The sequence below is a fragment of the Chiloscyllium plagiosum genome, chromosome 24 (assembly GCF_004010195.1).
Source record: "Chiloscyllium plagiosum isolate BGI_BamShark_2017 chromosome 24, ASM401019v2, whole genome shotgun sequence".
Lineage (NCBI taxonomy): Eukaryota > Metazoa > Chordata > Chondrichthyes > Orectolobiformes > Hemiscylliidae > Chiloscyllium > Chiloscyllium plagiosum.
Window position 1 is genome coordinate 897,838 of NC_057733.1, and position 17,176 is coordinate 915,013.

General features: G+C 43.2%; 1 protein-coding gene across 1 annotated transcript in view; it reads left to right on the forward strand.

The window, feature by feature from the left end:
* pkd1b (polycystic kidney disease 1b) overlaps positions 1–17,176 on the forward strand; it is a 205,610-nt gene that overhangs the window by 137,779 nt on the left and 50,655 nt on the right. Inside the window, exons 23-25 of the mRNA XM_043715206.1 lie at positions 2,898–3,100; positions 6,542–6,736; positions 10,366–10,520. Coding sequence (XP_043571141.1) covers positions 2,898–3,100; positions 6,542–6,736; positions 10,366–10,520 — 553 coding nt within the window. The remainder of the gene's footprint in view (positions 1–2,897; positions 3,101–6,541; positions 6,737–10,365; positions 10,521–17,176) is intronic.

Sequence of the window (17,176 nt, forward strand, 5' to 3'; positions counted from 1 at the left end):
CCATTTACTTGACAACTCTCTGACAATCACCACTCCCCCACCCCCAAGAACACTCCAACAATCACCACTCCCTCTAGCCACACAACCCGATGAACCCTGACCCCAGCTGGTTAACTCTGTATTTATAAGTTGGGATTCCCAAATCCCTCTATACCTTGGTGTTCTGCAATCTCTCTCCATTTAAACCGCACACTTGTTTTTCCAATCCCTGCCAAAGTAGTCAAGTTTACATTCACTATCTGCCAGATATTTGCCACTCCCTCAAACTGTCTGTCTCCCCTTACAGATATTCTACTTCTTGATGACAACTTTACTTTCCTCCCTAGCTTAGTGCCCTTGACAAATTTAGTTAATATGCACTCAGTCCCTGTATCCAAGGCATTGATATCGATGAAATGTAGTTCAGGACCCAGCACTGATTCCTGTGGCACTCCACTCCTCACAGCTTGTCAATCTAAAAAAGATTCATTCATTCCCACTCTCATTAGCTAAGAATTCCTTCTATCTTTGCTAATAAGTTAACCTCAGCTCCATGTTTAGTGTCATCACAATGGGAGCTTTCTTCAGCTTTATCCCACTGTCAGGTAAGCTGGTCAGTGAGCAGAGGATAGCGTTGGCACCCTTCAGCATAACAGTCTTGGAGAAATTGTAAATACCTCCATACACAAATATTCTGCTCTCCTTTCTCCCAGGACACTAATTATTTCTGGGAAGTACTTAAACCACTGCCCAGTGCCTCAGTTCTTCACAAATGAAACTAGACTGTTTGAATCATCACTCTTGGAAGGCATCACAACCAGGCTTAATGACATGTGGACAAATGAATGCACTGGTTATTGAGGCAAAGCCATGAACCATGGCTGAATATTAAAATAAAAACCAGAACTGTGGATGCTGCTAGAAATCACAAACAAAAACAGAAAGAGCTAGTGATACTCATATCTGGCAGCATTTGTGGAGAGAAAGCAGAGTTAATATTTCAGGCCCAGTGACCCGTCTTCAAAAACTGATTCAATTTTGAAGAAGGGTAACTGGACCAAAAACATTAACTGTTTTTCTCTCTCTGGATTCTGCCAGGCATGCTGAGTTTCTCCAGCTATTTCTGTTTTTGTTTAGGGCTGAACATTGTTTCTTTCCAGCCCAATGAGGTCAGTGGTCATTCTCAAAGTGATACCATTTGTCAACTCAGCCTGGACTGCAGTCGAATGTGGGCCCTTCTAAACAGTGAGAGGCCTGTGACCTTTTTACTGAGTTATTTGTTGCAGGTTTACACTGGTGTGATATCAGTTAAACCTTCAGTGGGGCAGTTTTAACAGAGTTTAACATCTTGCTAACTGCAGTGATAGATACTTCAGTCCCCAGTGATAGAGTCATGGAGTTATACAGCTTGGAAACAGATCCTACAGTCCAACTTGTCATTTGCCACATGAAGCTACACTAAGCAGTGCCACTGAATAGATCACACCCCTAATCCAAACTCTTCCAGGATGTGGTCACCTTTGGATGGGGCATCAGTGGCTGTGAGAGATCTGGTTTCTTCTCTACGTGCCTGTACGGAATTTTGAATTTGAACGTTTTATTGTCACTTGCATTTTACATTGAAAACTACAGTGAAATGCTTCAAATGTCACCACAATCCTGCGCCATTTCGAATAGTTTAAGAAATAAAAAGATATAACTGAAAGAGGGTCTATCTTTGTTCCGCCACCTCCACCATGAGTCCTGAGCTGGCTCACCAGCAATAATTGGGCTGCCACCCCTCCCAAGGCTTGTGCTGGACCCACTAATGTAGGAGTCACCACTCTTTAGGCACCATCTCTTATACTGGGCACACCTTACTGATGCCGCTGTCTATGCTGGGTCCCACACTGAACCCATACTCACCTCACAATCAGGAGTCCCTGCTCCTGGCCCACCATGACCACAAGCAGGGGTCTTTGGCTCCGATTCCACCTTTATGATGCCAGGAATCCCTGCTCTGGACTGAGGGCAACCAGGAGTTTCTAGCTCCATTTCCAGGCCAGACTGCCACTGCCACCATGCCAAGCATCCTACTCTGGCCACCCTCTACCATCTTGAAGAATCTGCTGCCTCCGATTGCTGGGGGAGCTTTGCCACCGCTGCCTCCAATCACCCAGGAGGAAAGCGATCGCGTGCCATTTCTGAATGGCAGGACCCTGCTGCCATTCCACGCCTGGCCCACTCTCGCTGCCATGCCAATGCCATTGTGCTGCAAAAGTCTTTTAAAAAATTAGATTAGATTAGATTAGATTAGATTAGATTAGATTACTTACAGTGTGGAAACAGGCCCTTCGGCCCAACAAGTCCACACCGACCCGCCGAAGTGCACCCACCCAGACCCATTCCCCTACACCTAACACTATGGGCAATTTAGCATGGCCAATTCACCTGACCTGCACATCTTTGGACTGTGGGAGGAAACCGGAGCACCTGGAAGAAACCCACGCAGACAGTCAGTCGCCCGAGTCGGGAATTGAACCCAGGTCTCTGGCGCTGTGAGGCAGCAGTGCTAACCACGTGCCACCGTGCCGCCCACAATGAATGAGAGAAAATAAAACAGCAGAAACAAAAACAAAATGAAAGCAAGCAGACAGAAGCAGATGTTCCCTGAGCTCAAGAGCCTGCATGCATCCCTGCTACTCCGCTGCCAATCTGGATTTTCTGTTGCCTCTCACTGCGTGAGTGTTTGCTGCCCCATATGTTTTAATGCCTGGCAAACATAGAGAGTAGGTACTTTAATAAGTTCCCTGCTGATTCTGAAGGCCCATTCTAAAGGACTCGGATCATTGTCACTACATGTATTTGTATCAATGCATGGATTGATTGTAATGATGGGCTTGATGTCTCTGCCCTTTCTAACATTATATTTATTACAGGCATCTTAAAGAGCCCAAGGAAATGGATGTTTCCTCACTCAACCCTCTATGTAACATATATCCTCTGCTTCCTGCTGATCGCTGTGTGTGTCAGTGTGACGGTGTCCTATGGCATGTTATTTCCCAACCATGTGGTGCTAATGTGGCTGATTTCTGCATTCTTCTCCTTCCTGACCTCGTTCTTTGTTCTGGAACCTATAAAGGTGAGCTCATCTTGGTCTACGAATGAGAACAGGAGAGCAAGTTACCCAAATTAATATTATGATTTGGAGATGCCGGTGTTGGACTGGGGTGTACAAAGTTAAAAATCACACAACACCAGGTTATAGTCCAACAGGTTTAATTGGAAGCATACTAGCTTTCGGAGCGATGCTCCTTCATCAGGTGATTGTGGAGGGCTCGATCGTAATATAGAATTTATAGCAAAAATTTGCAGTGTGATGTAACTGAAATTATGCATTGAAAAATTGATTGTCTGTTAAGCCTTTCATCTGTTTGAATACAGTGATAGTTTCACTTCTTTCATGTGTTAATCACAAAACCCTTTTTTTTAAAGTTGCATTCTCGGGTTAGCTGTTAACAATGGTGATAGCTAGACAATATGTTGAAGGTGTTAGCCCCCTGTGTTCTCTGTCTATGACCTGATGTTTAGATTGATTCTAATCTAAAAAGTGAGATAGCAGAGTTTTACATAAATTCATGCAGTTTTTGAGCTCAGAGTTCTACATGAATGTATGCAGTTTTTGAGCAAAGTACAATGTAACTCTGCAAGTACAAATTCACCTCACAAAATATATGTGTGCAATTGGGTCTTTGTCTGTGTGTGTGTGTCTGTCTGGGTTGGGGGTTGTGAGTGTGAGAAAGTGTGTGTGTGTGTAGTGAGTGCAGACGTGCACACAGACACCCACACACACCCTTATAGACACATACACTCCCACACTCACACATGCACCCCCTCACAGACTTAAGACACTCTGCACTCACTACACACACACACACACACACACTTTCTCGCACTCACAACCCCCACCCCAGACAGACACACACACACAGACAAAGATCCACATGCACACATATATTTTGTGTGGTGAATTTGTACTTGCAGAGTTACATTGCACTTTGCTCAAAAAACTGCATAAATTCATTCTTTGAGCCCTTTTTCACCAAGTACTGCATCTAGTCGCCTCTTGAATACATTCAAAGGTTTGACATCAACTACTTCCTGTGGTAAGGGCTCACCACTCTTTGGGTGAAGAAATGTCTCCTCATATTCGTCCTAAGTGGTCTACTCGAATCCTCAGACTGTAACCCCTGGTTCTGAACACACCCACCACCAGAAACATCCTCCCAGGATCTACTCTGTCTAGTCCTGTTAGAATTTTACAAGTCTCCAAGAGATTCTCCCCTCATTCATCTGAACTCCAGCGAAAATAATCCTAACCCAGTCAGTCAATCTCTCCTCATATGTCAGTCCCACCATCCCTGGAATCAGCCTGGCAAACCTTTGCTACGCTCCCTCGAGAGCAAGAGCACCCTTCATCAGAAAAGGAGACCAAAACTGTAAACAATATTCTAGGTGTGGCCTCACCAATCCTGTATAACTGCAACAACACATCCCTGCTCCTGTATTTGAAATGTCTCACAATGTAGGCCAACATACCATTTGCCTTCTTTACTGCCTGCTTACCTTCAGTGACTGGTGCACAAGGGCACCCAGGTCGCACTGCATACTCCCCTTTCCCAACTAATAGCCACTCGGGTAGTAACCTGCTGCCTTGTTTTTCTTCCAAAATGAATACCCTCACATTGGTTGAGGGACGGGCATGATTGACAACTAAATATTCCAGGATATAGATGCTTCAGGCGGGATAGAGAGGGAGGTAAAAGGGGTGAAAGAGTTGCATTACCAGTCAGAGAGGATATCCCAGCTGTGCTGAAGGAGGGTACTATGTACGACTCGAGCAGTGAGGCAATACGGGGAGAGCTCAGAAATAGGAAAGGTGTGGTAACGATGTTGGGGCTGTGCTCCAGGCCTCCCAACAGTGAGCATGAGATAGAGGTACAAATATGTAAACAGATATGGAAAGATGGAAATATTTGGTTGCAGCATGGAGCTCTGCAGTTTTAGCTGATCCTCTAGATGGGTATCTGTCATTTGTGACCTTAAGGGCGTCTTGATTTTGGTTAAGTAGGAGAATGTAGATTCGCAGCAATAAGTGGTTGAAAAGCAAGAAAGCATTTTTCGTGTATGTTGCCGAAGGCATGGGTATTCTATTGCATTTTTCCATATTTCAATCGGATCTTTCTTAGCATCAAATAAGGACTTTAAAATGTCTTCTTCTGAGAGCTCAATTAATTCCATCTGTAGTTCTTTAGGAGCCTTGGAGACATCAACCAGGTCAGGTTGAAATGCTAATTTGAGTGTGATGTCATGATTCTCAAAGTCAGAGAACCTTTCATTGTATTCTCCAATTAATAAGTCTATAACAGCTGCATAGTCTTCAAACGATTCACAAGAATCCTCCTGTTCCTTAGTGACCTTTGCTAACTGGGGAAAATGTTCATCTGAAATTTTCTTTTGAAGAAAAGGCCACAGACAATGGCCTAGAAGGCTGCAGGTTCCCCACCCCTGGCTTTGGCTGTTTCGTTCAGGCACCAGTGGGTATTGATTTGGCCTTATTCAGAGATCCTCACACAGAGAAAGCATGGGACAGAGATCCTTGAGTAGAGAGGCTCCCGCAGAGACAATACAGTGTGACTAACATACATCCCAACTGTTTGAAGAAAATCATGAGACTGTGGTAGATTGTGAGGAAATTATTTCAGTGCTACGCAATCTTCCGTAAATTGTGATGAAAAGATAAGGGATTCAGGAACACCCAGCAATTAGACTAAATCTCAGTCATTTACACACTGCACAACAACACTTCCAAGTTGTGAGATTTATAAAACAAATGTAGCGAGAGGCAGTGATTGCTTGTCAGGATTCACTACTAGAGAATTGCTGCAAATAACAATTCATGAATTCCTAAATACTCAGCCCGTTCAGGGAGATCATGGTGAGCTAACTTTCAGAGGGAGATGGTGGTTGATGCTGAACACCAGTGGACCTGACTCCCAGGCTGTTGATCTAGAGACAAAGGTTCAAAGCCCACCTGGTAGAATTTAAATACAATTAATAAAATCTGAAAATTGAAAATTAGTCACAGTGATGGTAAGGATGAAACTATTTTTTCTTCTAAAAACTCATCTGTTTCACTACTCTTCTGTGTGGAAGAACATCTTCTCTGTTACCTAGTCTGGCCTGCACATGACTCCAGTCCCAAAGTAATGTGACTGACTCATTCAAGTGTAATTAGGGGTGAACAACAAGTGCAGAACCTGCCGTGTGATATATCCCACAAAGGAAAAGAAAAACGCTGTACTGTGCTGCACAATACATGTTTGGGTTCATGTAGGGAGGTTGTGTTTTCTGCCTAAAAGGTGCTAACCTTAAAAGTGTTCTGTTGGAAGAAGGGGAACACGTATGAGCAGTGGGACACTTCTTAGGGTTGGCATTAGTTAGTGAATGTTACTGTTTAACTCTTGAAGTTTGCAAAAAGAAGGGATTTAATCTGCTTTTCCTCTCTTGGGTTCCCATGTAGGTTTTGTGTGAGGCCGTGATCCTCGCACTATTTACCAAACCAGTAGATGCTGATGAGGACGATAACTTAGTTGAGGAACCTTTGGTTAAGAAGACATCAGAACGAATTGGCAAAGTCCGAGCGCCATACGGTTACAGCCTCTTGCAGGCTAAAGAGGAGGCACGGAAAGTGAGAGCACTGCACACATTGATGAAGGTACAACATTTACAGAATATTTACACAGCTACCATTTGGGAACTTTGTACAGAATGTATTTACTAATACAGAATAGAATGTGATCTGACTGAGGTGTTTAAATTTAAAAACATGTTAAACACAATTGATACAAAGTGTATATTCAAGGTTGAATCTGATAAGACTTTAGGACATGGAATCAGGGGATATGGGAAAAGGGTGAAATGTGAAGCCAATAATTTTATTGAACAGGCAATCGAGTGTGAAGGCCAAGTTGGGAAACTCCTGCTCCTATACCTTCTGATCTTATTCATTGATTGGTAGGTCGTGCCAAGATCAAGAGAATATGTATCTGAAGGTCTTCTTCAAACAAAAGGGAGTGGAAACCTGGAACTGTTGACCCAAAGGCTTTCAGTACTGAGCATCATTGGAATTGTCAAGTTTGCAGGGGTAGATTATTGGTCAGTAAAGGTAGAGAGTAAGGAACCTTTTTTTTCTTTGTTCATCCACGGGATGAGAACTTCGCTGGCTAGGGCAGCATTTACTACCCATCCCTAATTGCCCAGAGGGCAGGTAAGTGTCAAGCACATTGTTGTGGGTGTGGAGTCACATGTAGGCCAAATCAGGTGAGGATGGCAGATTTCCTTCCCTGAAGTACATTAGTGAACCAGATGGGTTTTCCCAACAATCGACAGTCAGTAGATTCTTAATTCCAGATTTTTTTTCTATTAAATTATAATTCCACAATCTGCCATGGCGGGATTTGAACCCGGGTCCCCAGAAATGTACCTGGTTCTCTGGATTAACAGTCCAGTGGTAATACCACTAAGCCATTGCCAAAAATGTTTAAATGTAGTTGACAGGTAGATTATTCTTTAAGCAATTGAATGGTGGAACAGGCTGAAGAAGCCGTATACCCATTCCCCATTCCTTGTGCAATGTGGTCAGATGATACAAAGTCACAGAGTTGATACAGAGCAAAGCGAGGCCATTTGACCCATTGTATCTGTACTGACTCTCTGGGGAGCAATTCACCTCATGCCACTCTACTTTCTACTCTCTCGCCTTGCTGTTTCTTCATTTTCAGATAAAAACAAAGTCCACTCTTGAATAACTCAACTGAAGCTGCCTCCAAAGTACATTCAGATGTCTCAGATCCTAAATCCTTACTGTGTGGAAAAGATTCATTTCATCTCACCATTGCTTCTTCGGCCCTCTGGGGGTTTCACAATCTTTTCACCAGTGGGAAGAGGTTTTTTTTTCAATTTGCATTGTCCTTCAAGGTTTTGAACGTCTCTATCAAATATCCTCTCAATCTTCCCTTCTTCAAGAAGAACAATCCCAACTTCTCCAATATATCCTTCCAACTAAAGTTCCTCATCTGTGGAATCATTATCATGAAACTTTTCTGCAACCTCTTTAGATTAGATTACTTACAGTGTGGAAACAGGCCCTTCGGCCCAACAAGTCCACACCGACCCTCCGAAGAGCAACCCACCCCCCTACATTTACCCCTTCACCTAACGCTACAGGCAATTTAGCTTGGCCAATTCACCTAACCTGCACATTTTTGGACTGTGGGAGGAAACCAGAGCACCCAGAGGAAACCCACGCAGAGAATGTGCATACTCCACACAGATAGTTCCTGAGGCGGGAATTGAACCTGGGTCTCTTGCGCTGTGAGGCAGCAGTGCTAACCATTGTGCCACTGCGTCGCTCACTTTAATGATCTCACATACTTCAAAAAGGTGTATCCAGAACTGGTCATAAACCTCCACCTGAGACCAAACTACTGTTAGATACAGGTTTAACATAATTCAAAGTTTGTGCGAAGATTTGTAGCTCGGGTGCTCGTTGTTGTGGTTCTGTTCGCCGAGCTGGAAGTTTTTGTTGCAAACGTTTCGTCCCCTGGCTAGGCGACATCATCAGTGCTTGGGAGCCTCCTGCGAAGCGCTTCTTTTTCCTTCGGTGTTTATAGTGGTCTGTTCCTGCCGCTTCCGGTTGTCAGTTTCAGCTGTCCACTGAAACCATGCAAGGACTGCACAAAACACTATATAGGACAAACAGGAAGACAGCTAACAATCCGCATACATGAACATCAACTAGCCACGAAACAACACGACCAGCTATCCTTAGTAGCCACACACGCAGACAACAAGCAACATGAATTCAACTGGGACAACACTACTATCATAGGGCAAGCCAGACAGAGAACAGCCAGGGAATTCCTAGAGGCATGGCATTCATCCACAAACTCCATCAACAAACACATCGACCTGGACCCAAAATACCAACCACTACAGCGGCGAACAGAACCACAACAACGTTCAACATAATCTTCTTAGTTAATACTCTGTACCCCTATTCGCCAAACCTGGGGCATAGTGTGCTTTATTAACCTGCTGTTGCCTCAACTAATATTATTCAAATGAAGTTGGAAATTTACCACTTGGTCTGCCTCAGCACCATGCAGGGGGTCTGCTATTCATTGAGATCACCTGTTAACTACATCAAATAGTTGCCTGAAGGCTGGTCATTATTTAGCATCTTCAATACAGCAAAATATCCCATTAAAAAACACAAGTTCTTGGAGTAGAATTAGGCCATTTGGCCCATTGATCGTGTCTGATATGTTTCTCAACTCTATTTTCCTGCTCTCACCCTGTAACCATTGAGCCCCTTATCAATTAAGAACCTATCTATTGCTGTTTTAATGAGTTGGCCTCCACAGCCTTCTGCAGCATTAGGTCCACAGATTCACCACCCTCTGCCTGAAGAAATTCCTCCTTACCTCAGTTCTAAAGACTCATCCCTTCAATTCAGAGGCTGTGCCTTTGGGTTCTAGTCTGTCCTACTAGTGGAAACATCTCCACATCCACTCTATCCAGGCTTCTCAGTATTCTGTAAGTTTCAATGAGATCCTCCTTCAACTTCTAAACTCCGAGTGCAGACCCAGAGTCCACAAGCCCTTCACCCCCACAATCATTTGTGTAAACCTCCTCCGGAGCCCTCCAACACCTGCATCTTCTTCCTTAAACATGGGGCACAAACTGCTCACAATATTCCAGATGCAGTCACCAGTCCATCTCTGCACTAGCACACTAGCTCTCTTGATACAAATGCAAACATTGCGTTTGCTTTCTTCATGCCACCTAAAGCTGCATGTTAGCCTTAAGAGTATCCTAAACTAGGATTCCAAAGCCTTTTGTGTTTCAGATTTCTGCAGCTTTTCCTCATTTAGAAAATAATCTATTCAATTATGCTTCATACCAAAGTGCGTAACCTCACATTTGCCCACATTGTATTCCATCTACCACTTCTTTGCCCATTTTGCTTCCAAGGCATTTGAGGTTGGAAAATAAATTTCCTGGGTAATTAAAAACATGGCTTGGCTTTAAACAGAATCTCAAATTGGGGGGAAAGAGAAATATTGGGTTTCAGGTTGTAGGGATAATCTGGATAAGAGGTCCAAAGCATAGGGGAAAACACAGAATTGGAAAAACAGAAGATGGAAGTAGAAGATGAGATTGGAGAAAGATCTGGAGGCAGGGAGGAGCAAGGCTATGGATGGATTTATTGAGAAGGTTTAGAATGTGTCTCTGTCAAGCTGCTGGAATATTTATTCCTAGTGGAATTCCTTTCTCTTGTAGAATTGCGTTGTGCACACAATCTTCCTCCTGGTGGTGCTCATCGTTAACTACCAAGGCTGTTACCAAAGCGCCAATGGCCACCTTCTGCGAGCCTCCATTCGACAGTCCATTGTTGGAAGAACTCTGCACTCATCCAACTTTAGTACTATCCAGAGGTCAGTGATTTGAAGCACATCATGCTCTTTCTCCACTGATCCCCTGTCCTATTCTCCTGAAATCTCACTGTCCATGTGAACTCAGAAGACTGTAGTTACACCCAGCTCATGAGGCCTTGCTCATTCTGCTGTAATCTTCAGCTTCTTTTCTCTACTGCAAGCCATCTTCTTAAACACAGGTCTCCTGTTTCCTCTCCCTCCACCTAAAACAATTGTATATGTTGCATTTGTAAAGCTATAAGGTCTTAACCAATACCAAAACCAAGCATACGTGAGAAAAAGGATTTAGAGTTCAACTTGCATGAATTGTCAAAAGTCCGATTTTCTTACAAATAAAGCTGCATTTTTACTGAAGACTGATTCTCTTCTCAAAATATCTTCTTGCTGATGTTGCATTTCTTTTTGATAAATCTATTTATCGAGAAGGTACTAGAAATCTTAAAACGCATTAAGGTACATGAGTCCCTAGGACCTGATGAAATGTATCCCAGGACTTTGTGGGAGCCTCGGGAGGAAAATTGCAGAGATGTTTGTATCATCAACAGCCACGGGTACAGTGTCCGAAGGTTGGAGGGTTGCTAATATTGTGCCATTATTTAAGAAAGGCTGCAGGGAAATGCCTGGGAGTTCCAGACCGGTAAGCCAACTGGCTGTGGTGGGTGTCAGAGGGGTTTCTGAGACACAGGATCTACAGGCATTTGGAGAGACAAAGATTCATTAGGGATAGTCAGCATGGCTTTGTGCATGGGAAATCGTGTCTCACAAACTTGATTTGAGTTCTTTGAAGGAGTGACCAAGAAAGTAGATGAGGGTAGTGTGGTAGACAATGATATGGTGGGTTGTTGAGTAAGGTTAAATCTCATGTGATCCAGAGAAAGCGAGCCAATTGGATATAAAATTGGCTTGAAGGTAGAAGATTAATTTTTAAACTGTCGACTTGTGACCAGCAGCATGCCACAGGGATTCAGCACTTCATTTTTTAATAAAGATTTGGATAAGAATTTAAGGGATATGTTTAGTAAGTTTGCAGGTGACACCACGATTAGTGGTATAGTGGATAGGGAAGAAGGTTATCTGAGAATACAGTGAGATCTTGATCAACTGAGCCAGTGAGCTGAGGAATGGTAGATGGAGTTTAATTTAGATAAATGCATTTTGGTAGACCAAACCAGACAGGACTTACACAGTCAATAGTAGGACCCTGGGGAGTGTTGTACAACAAATAGTTCTAGGATACAGGTTCATAGCTCCTAAAAAGTGGAGTTACAGGTAGACTGGGTGGTGAAGAAGGCTTTCAGCATGATAGCTTTGAGTACCGGAGATGTGACATCTTACAAGATGTACAAGTGTGTACTGCGTGCAGTTCTGGTCACCCTACTATAGAAAGGATATTATTAAATTGGAAAGCATATAGAAAAGATTTGCTTAGATAGTACGTGGACTAGAAGGTTTGAGTGATAAAGGACAGGCTGGATAGGCCGGGACATTTTTCTATGGAGTGTTGGAGACTGAGGAGTGACCTTCCAGAGGTCGATAAAGTAATGAGAGCCATAGATAAAATAGGTAGCCAACAACCTTTCCCCGTGGTAGGTCAGTCTAAGATGAGGGAGCAAAGTTTTAAGATGAGGGGCGAGAAATACCAAAGGGTTGAGAGGGGCAATTTTTAAAATATTGTTCCTGAGATGTGGGTGGCACTGGCCAGGCCAGCATTTATTGTCCATCCCTAGCACAGTTAAGAATCAACCACATTGCAGTGGGTTTGGAGTCATATGTAGGCCAGACCAGGTAAGGATGGCAGATCTCCTCTGGCTCCTGGTTTTGCCAATTAAATTTTGCCTGATCTATAATAAATCACATCTTGATTTAACATAGGAGTCAAAGGCCTTCGCGACATCATCATATTTATCAATTTCTGCTTCTACCTCTGATGAGAGTGAGCAGCACTTTTGCCAAACACGCTCAAAAATACACCAGGCTTCTGATCAAGGCCTGAGGGAGTGACAAACCTGCTAAAATGTCAGTGTCAGTTAGTTCAATAAATAGTTAGACAATGCCCTTCACATAGTTTGGGGGCTCCAGTAAACGCTGTTTCCATCATTGGGTGTATTTACACAATGAGTTTGGAGGAAGAATTTTTATGGACCTGATGGGGAGAAGTCAGTTATCCAGAGGGTGACTCACCCACAGTGGTCAAACTTAGAAAGTCACGCCCACACAAGCTTTGAGTATTGACACATTTATTTGTGATATCACAGGGAGGAACAAGGAGACCAACTCGATCTGATGGTCCCAAGTCACTCCGACGAAATGCAGAGAGTTGTGAGATTTTATAGGTTACAATTAGCTAACAATGAGCAGACTGTTAATTACAGAATAATGGGCAGGCATAGGGCAAGGTGCCCAGCATTAGCTCCAGTCACGTAGCGTCTGGACAGAGTCGGTTAGAAGCTGATCAGCAGGCGTTGCAAAGAGAAGACTGGCTTCATACAAAGAGAAGAATTTGTTTATCAGGTATCTGCACAGATGCAAGGGCAACCATCTCAGGCAGACGTGGAAAACAAGCTTTCTACAAGGCAGGCACTAAATATGAGGCAAAATGGTTTCCACACATTAGTATGGGACAAAATGGCTTCCACAATTCTTCCACAGTTCCCGTCCTTTTGTCCACATTGTGCAGGGTTTCCTCTCCTCTGTGATTTTTCTTCCATTGCTCTAGTGTCTTGGAAATTCTTCAGCTATTGCATTTGACATACACCAGGTTACTCTACAGGGCCTTCCTTGCTGCTTGGTTCAATGGGCCTGATGACCATGTGCCATCATGTTGTGTGATCAGCCCAGTCACCCAGACCCTTGAAAGTGAACATCAAAAACCTCATTAAAAACAAGTAGCCCAGTAGCTATTATTGGGTTAGAGCTAAAGTTAACCCTGTACTACAAACACAGTGGAAGGACGAGAAGAGAACACAATTGACAGTTTAAGATTAAAATTAGTGAATGCAGCTTAGTCTGGACATGTTCAATATGTTCAACACCCATGCCCATCTCCCTTTGACTAATGCACCTAACGCTATGGGCAATTTAGCATGGCACATCTTTTGGATTGTGGGAGGAAACCGGAGCACCCAGAGGAAACCCATGCAGACGTGGGGAGAATTTGCAAACTCTACATAGACAGATGTTGAAGAAGCATTTGTTTTGTTGGATGGGATAGGGTTCAAATGTTTAATGAGTTGTCTCTCTCTCTCCAGTTTACTCCAGTGTCTTTCAGTACTGTCAATGACTCTGTCCAGTCTAACCCATTAAACATTTGAACCTTATCCCCACTCACTGTTTAACGACCATTAGCCAATGGTCTATCCATTCCAATATATTACCTCTGACACACTGGACTCTTATTCATGATTTAACCTTTTGTGACATACCTTGTCAATTATCTTTTATTTTAGATTAGATTACACTGTAGATTCCCTACAGTGTGGAAACAGGCCCTTTAGCCCAACAAGTCCATACTGACCCTCCGAAGAACAACCCACCCAGACCTATCTCCCTTTGACTAATGCACCTAACGCTATGGGCAATTTAGTATGGCCAATCCACCTGACCTGCACATCTTTTGGATTGTGGGAGGAAACCGGAGCACCCAGAGGAAACCCACACAGACATGGGGAGAATGTGCGAACTCTACATATACAGTCACCCGAGGCTGGAATTGAACCCAGGTCCCTGGCTATGTGAGGCAGCAGTGCTAACCACTGAGCCACCACGCTGCCCTTGAGCCACTGTGCTGCCTTAATTCTGCAGGGTTTCCCTCTATGCACTCTGGTTGAGATTTCATTGAAAAACTAATGTACTAGACAAACACCATGTCCCCTTCATGAAGCCATGCTGACTCTACTCGATTACATTATAATTTTTCAAATGTGCTATTATTACTTCCTTAATGATTGATTCCAACATTTTTCAAGCAATAGCTGTTGGGCTAATCGACCTATAGTTACCCATTTATTGGCCTCTTTCTCTCTTTCTGAATAAGAGTGTCGGCGGCTTCCAAACCTCTACTTCTCCAGAATCCAAGACTTTTGGAAAATTGCATCCAATGCATCCAATATCTCTGTAGCACCTTCTTTTAGGATCTGAGGATCCAAGCCTTCAGGGTCAGGAACCTTTCAGCATTTAGCCCAATAAGTTTGCCTATTACTATTTCTCCAGTGATGGTGACAGTACTTTGTTTCTTTGTGGTATTCTTTAGTATTAATGGGGTGTTTGTAGTATCTGCCACTGTAAAGACTGAGGCAAAATATCTGTTTAACTCCTCTGTCATTTCCTTATTCCCCATAACTATATCCCCAGATTCATTTTCTAAGGGCCGATGTTCACTTTGACTTCTTTCTTCTTTTCTATATTTAAAGAAGTTCTTATTGTCAGTTCTTATAATTCTCACTAGTTTCCTCTCATAGTTTCTTTCCTCTCTCTTTATTGTGTTTTTTAGTCCTCCGCTTTATTCTGAATTTATCCCAATCTTCAAGTCGATCACTGACTTTTGCCTCACTATATACTTCTTTTCAACTTAATATTAGCCATAGTTGATTTATACCTCTCTTAGAATTTTCCTCCTTACTTGAATGCATTTTTGCTGAGTCATGGCAGATGAATATGTGGCTGGAAAGATAGTACAGGAGAGTGGGTTGGGATGGGTGGGTTGGGACTGGCTCTGGGGACGATGCCACCTGGACAAGTGAACTGGTTGCATCTGGACAGAACTGGGAATGATTTCTTGTGGGACATTTTGCTTATGCTGTTGTGAGTGCTTTAAACTAACTTGGGAAGGGTGTAGGAACCAAGAAAGAGTATTAGAGAAGAAATACCAATGTGTATGAAATATTTGGATAGACAGAATAGTACTTTAATAGATGAAGTCAGAGTGTAGGAGGAAAAAAGTGTAAATCAGGGTGACTGTGCCTGTTTGTGAATGTACAGAGTATAGGAAATAAGGTTGGGGAATTTACAGATCTATATGGCCATGTGAAAATAGGATGGAGTGATAACAGTAATCTGGTCTAAGGAAGGGGAAGACTAAACACATATTCCTGGGTACATGTGTTTAGAAAAGATAGTGAGGGAAAGGAGGAGAGGTAGTGGTCATGGTTAAGCAGTGCTGGACAAAGAGGATGTTCTGGGGGGTTCTGGAGCTACAGAACAAAAAAGGTTCAATTACATGCTGGGTATAGTCTATAGACTGCCAACCAGTTGGAAGGATGCAGAGGAATAAATCTGCAGATTGGGGACTTTAAGTAGCTGAATGCAGACTGGGACAGTGGAGGCAGTAAGAGTGGAGAGGGTCAAGTCTCCCTGGATTTTGTTCAGGAACATTTCCTACAGCAGTATATGTCCAGTCCAATTAGAAAAGGATGGATTGTTGGAAATGAGGTGGGCCAAATAGATCGAGTGATCATTGCTGACATTGTGCGAGCAGGATGTCTAGCTCTTCCTTCATCCACCTCAGGGACATGATATAAAAGGGTGGGATAAAAATGGAGGAAGCCCTGTCTGTTCAGAGACTGTTGCCAAGAATTTGATTGTGAACTGGGATCCTGGACAGTACCAGATGATTTGCCAAACTATGCAGACGTCGGCTGCCAGATTGGAATTGTTAAGCTTCTCGAACCTGCTCAGAGCACTGCATTCATTAATCTATTCTTTTCACCCTCAATAGACGTGCTCTCTGCAGCCTTGATACACACCCTGCGATTATTTCCTTTTTTCTTTGAAATTGTTGTGATCTAGATGGAGAATAATACTGGGGAATATAGTAATTTATATTTCAAACATCAGTATTAACATCAAAACCCTGCCAATCAGATGTAATATGGGCTAAATACGAAATGAACTTTATCTACATTTATCACATCAAACACTCCCAGGTACAGCATGGAGTTAGATACAAACTAAAGCTACCTCTACACATTTAAACTGAAAGTAATGTTACCTCTTCACTGTCACCATCAAACACTACCAGGACAGGTACAATATGGGGCTAGATACAAATTAAAGCTACCTCTATTCTTTTAAACTAAAGGTAAACAGAGTGGAAAGCTCCTTTGATTATTTTAAACTGAAAGTAAAGTTCCCGCGACACTGTCCTCATCAAACACTCAGGACAGGGACCGCACATGGTTAGCTACCGAGAAAAACTCCCTTTACACAGTCCCCCGACCAAAACCTCCCAGGGCTGGGATGGCATCGAGTTAGATATAGAGTAAAAATTGTTCTACAATGTTCCTAACAAATGCTGCCAGGGCATGGGCAGCATGCGCTTAGATACAGAGTAAAGCTCCCTTAATTTTTGTAAGCTAAAAAAGTAACGCTTGATCTACTCTTTTAAACTGAAAGTAAAGCTACTTCTACATTGTCCCCACCCCCACCAAATATGTCCAGGACAGGTGCGAAACAGGGCTAGATACAATGTGAAACCCCCTATTTTCTTTTAAATGGAAGCTACCTCTACACTGCCCATCAAACTCTCCCAGGACATGTACAGCACAAGGTTAGTGGGTGGCACGGTGGCACAGTGGTTAGCACTGCTGCCTCACAGCGCCAGAGACCCGGGTTCAATTCCCGCCTCAGGTGACTCTCTATGTGGAGTTTGCACATTCTCC